This window comes from Poecilia formosa, unplaced genomic scaffold (assembly GCF_000485575.1).
Source record: "Poecilia formosa unplaced genomic scaffold, Poecilia_formosa-5.1.2 Scaffold455, whole genome shotgun sequence".
In the NCBI taxonomy this organism is placed as follows: Eukaryota; Metazoa; Chordata; class Actinopteri; order Cyprinodontiformes; family Poeciliidae; genus Poecilia; species Poecilia formosa.
In genome coordinates this window covers 18,014-22,314 of record NW_006800394.1, presented here as the reverse complement: position 1 = coordinate 22,314, position 4,301 = coordinate 18,014, and the positions used below count along the sequence as shown (strand labels likewise).

The following is a 4,301-nucleotide window of genomic DNA, read 5'->3' as shown; positions in this document are numbered from 1 at the left end:
CCACGGCACCCGGCTGGCGGCCGAGGCCCAGAGGCAGCTGAGGAACACCCAGGTCCAGGTCAAGGTGAGGAGGGGTCAGAGGTCACTGGGTCATCCAGCCACCTGTTCATCCGACCATCTGTTCATCCGACCATCTGTTCATCCGACCATCTGTTCATCCGACCACGTGTTCATCCAGTCACCTGTTCATCCGACCACCTGTTCATCCGACCATCTGTTCATCCGACCATCTGTTCATCCAGCCACCTGTTCATCCATCCATCTGTTCATCCGACCACGTGTTCATCCAGCCACCTGTTCATCCATCCGACCATCTGTTCATCCGACCATCTGTTCATCCGACCATCTGTTCATCCAGCCACCTGTTCATCCATCCATCTGTTCATCCATCCATCTGTTCATCCATCCATCTGTTCATCCATCCATCTGTTCATCCGACCAGCTGTTCATCCAGCCACCTGTTCATCCGACCATCTGTTCATCCAGTCACCTGTTCATCCATCCATCTGTTCATCCAGCCATCTGTTCATCCAGCCANTAACTTTCCACTCAGTCAACAGGAAAATAACTTTCCGTGTTTTCAAACAGGTTAATCTGGAGAAAATGTGCCATTCACTGGAAGATCAACTGAATGAAGCGAAAAGCAAAGAGGAGGAAAATCTGAGGCTCATCAACGATCTGTCGAGCCAGAGAGCTCGGCTGACGACGGAGCATGGTGAGGCTTCGTTAATCCCGCCAGATAATCTCAGATCCTGATCGGTTTTGTCCACCAGGTGAGATGCGTCGCCAGCTGGAGGAAAAGGAATCGTTGATGTCCCAGCTGAGCAGAGCAAAGCAAGGCTTCGTTCAGCAGATTGAGGAGCTGAAGAGGCTTCATGAGGAAGAGGGGAAGGCAAGAGACTCCAGCTGTTCAGACTCAGGATCACTTCACACATTTAACTAGCCTCAGATTACACCACACAACCTGGAATGAAAATGTTAGTCTCTCAACACCTTTATTGTTGTTTTCGAAGGGTGGTGAAGTTTTGACTGGCCACAATAAAACCACGAGCAGCTCCAGCATTTTCACTTATTTACAGATTGTGATGGTTTGGATTCTCAGCTTTCCAAAGACGCCAAACATTTGGAAATAAAAAAAGTCCTTTGCTACTGAGTGTTGTGTCCATTCATAACATTTTGGGTTATTTGTAATTTACAAGCACAATACAAGACAAATAGACTTGAGTTGCTTTGGCAGAAACAAAAATCCTCTTCTGTACCATTAAATATACAAATTATCCACCTATTTCTATCAGTTGTATTTATCTATTGCTTTTGATTAATTTAACTTGCTCATCTTTAGGTAAATGAAAATAAGAATCACTGTTGAGGTGTGAGCAGAGTATTATAGGCAGTGGTCACCAGCTGAGGCTCGTTAGCCATGGAGCTAACTTGGAGCTAACTCAAAGGAATCGAATCGCTTCTGAACGACAAAAACTCAGCAGGTCTGACTGAACTTCCTCCGATCATATAACCTGGAGTCGTCTTCTTCCCAGCAGTATCTTCAGTTTTTCTTTTGCGTGATCTGGTTTCAAGCCACTTATCCAATCCTTTGGTAAGCTAGCTGCTGCGTTGCACTTTGAGCTAATGCCACCGCAAACAGTCATTTACGGGCAGTACCTTGCTGACCTCTAGGGGGTACCGTGGACCACGGTTTGAGAAAGACTGACTCGTTTGTATCGCGGCGTTGTAATAGTGTTAGTCTCTGTGTCCTCAGGCGAAGAACGCCCTGGCTCACAGTCTGCTGTCGGCGCGTCACGACTGCGAGCTGCTGAGGGAGCAGTACGAGGAGGAGCAGGAGGCCAAGGCCGAGCTGCACCGCTGCCTGTCCAAGGCCAACAGCGAGGTCGCCCAGTGGAGGAACAAGTACGAGAGCGACGCCATCCAGCGGACCGAGGAGCTGGAGGAGGCCAAGTAGGACAGCGTCCCAGAGCTTCGCCTCAGCGGCTTCAGAGGAGAGTCTGACGGTGTTTCTGCACAGGAAACGCTTAGCGCTGCGCCTGCAGGACGCAGAGGAAGCAGTGGAGGCCGTCAACTCCAAATGCTCTTCTCTGGAGAAAACCAAGCAGCGTCTGCAGGGCGAGGTGGAGGACCTGATGATGGAGGTGGAGCGGTCCAATGCTGCTGCTGCTGCTCTGGACAAGAAGCAGAGAAACTTTGACAAGGTCTGATCACACAGAGCAAGCCGAGCAATTAATCAATTAGTCACATCGTAAATTAAACTCCATAATTACCATTAGCATGATTTATCCTTTTTTCTTTCTACCAAAACTGGATGATAAAAGTCTGCAGTCTGGTTCTTTGGTCTCAACTTGATCTTTTTATGAAGGATAATTTGGTTTACAGAGATTTTATAATTATTATTTTTTTTCTTTACTTATTTTGAATATTTAAAGTATCTTCCAGTTCCAGTGTTAAATGTTCATTAGAATCTAAAGTTTATTGATCTTTAATCAATCTGTTCTCGCATTATTGTTCCATTACCATCATAACACTTTAAAATGGTCACAATCATTTATCACAATAACTTCTGGGATTAATTTATCAGAAAATAGCAAAAGAAGGATGATATGGATATGAAATAGTTGGTAGAGAGCAGGCAGACCGGGTCAAGAACCGACACCGTGTATCAGACGGTAGGAGCATCCTACAGTAAAACCAGAGAACTCTTCTAGGCTCATTAGAGAACATTTCCAGCACTTCATGTAGCTGAATGAGGCCAGATTATTAGCTGGCGTGAGGATTAACAGTTTCACTGTAGATTTCCTCCTGATGTGGGTTTTTAGCTTTTATTAACTCATTAATTCATTTTATTTATAAATTACAACAAAGTATTAGTCCCGTAGAAAGGAAAAAAATAAAACCCAGACATTTTGAGATTAAAATCAGAAATCTGACAAAATATGAAATTGGAAATTTCAAAAAATTTCAAAAGTCAGAAATTTCCAAGTTATTCAAGAAAATTTCAGAGATTATTCTCAAAATGTTTCTTTGAGCAGTGGCCCTAATACTCCTTTGTAATAAAACACATTTAAAAAACAATAAGTGCAGCCAAAGTGCCTTACAGGAAAGACACGTAAAACTGAAACATTAGTAATTATGAAATAAAACATTTGAATTTAGAGTTTTAAATGAACTAATTTCCTTATATATTATGTGAATGTTTTGGATTCGATCAGTTTTCCATCTGAAATCAGTTTTATTAGTGGCCCAATCCGAGGAGCCGTTATCGTGACTCCAAACTGTATGGATGACGTGTGTGAATGTGTGTGAGCAGGAAAGGCTGTGTAGCTTCAGAAATCTACATTTTTTCAGATCTTTTCTTGTTGTTAATGTGGGTTAAGTTCATGGGTATTTGCAGCCAACAAGATGGTGTATCGGTCAGGATACAGGAAGGAGGGCATGAGACCAAAACTTGTAGATGTGAGCTGGTTTATTCTGCCTTGATACTCAGTGTTGCCAGCAGTCTGCAATAACAATAAATTGCCATTAGGTTAATGTATTACAGCAATACAGGTTCAACTTATACAAACTCAGTGAAAACCCACAGACAGTCTTTTAGCTGAATTTAACATAAGAAGCACTTTGGCGCCATCATGTGGCCAGATAAAATCTACACAATGGCGGCAACCGGCAGCGCATGCCCTTAATTACTCTATTTTACCGCGACAACTCGATGTAAAGCAGTAACAGATGCGGCTGAAATATACATATAACTGAATCCAGACTGAACAAATAGAACGCTAAATGCGGTAACTTACTTTCTGTCATCAACTTAACACTCGGAGCATCATTTTTCAGGTGCTACACCGGGAATGCGGTCTCACGGTTGGAAAAAATGCAGTGAACTGACCCGGAAGTTATGCTAGGTTGCCCTCATGAGCGTTAGCTCAGTACTAACACAGGCTTACGTCACTTCCCAAATGACCTCTAAACCAATATTACAAAATAAAATACAGAAAAACATCAGAGCCTTTTATACACTTGTGTTTTAAGACCCTCCCATTGCTCTAGACCAGGCCTGCCCAAACATTTTGAGAGCAAGATCTACTTTTTCTCTCACCAGCCGCCTGAGATCTACCTCATCACACAAAGACATAAAAATTGAAAATTAAACTCTATTGACTTATTTTCTATGCAAACATCCATTGGAACCGAACCGAAACGCACTGAATTGCGCAACACCTTCTTGAAACAATAATAACTGAGATTATTCATTTTAACACTTTTCGTTGATTTTTTTTAATAATTATTCTTTTTTT

The 4,301-nt window shown here is 42.8% G+C and overlaps 1 protein-coding gene across 1 annotated transcript in view; it reads left to right on the top strand.

Annotated features, from left to right (window-relative positions):
* The window catches only part of LOC103155918 (myosin-3-like), a 30,127-nt gene that overhangs the window by 18,215 nt on the left and 7,611 nt on the right, over positions 1-4,301 (top strand). The window contains exons 24-27 of the mRNA XM_016663902.1: positions 519-715; positions 774-892; positions 1,757-1,953; positions 2,021-2,204. Coding sequence (XP_016519388.1) covers positions 519-715; positions 774-892; positions 1,757-1,953; positions 2,021-2,204 — 697 coding nt within the window. The remainder of the gene's footprint in view (positions 1-518; positions 716-773; positions 893-1,756; positions 1,954-2,020; positions 2,205-4,301) is intronic.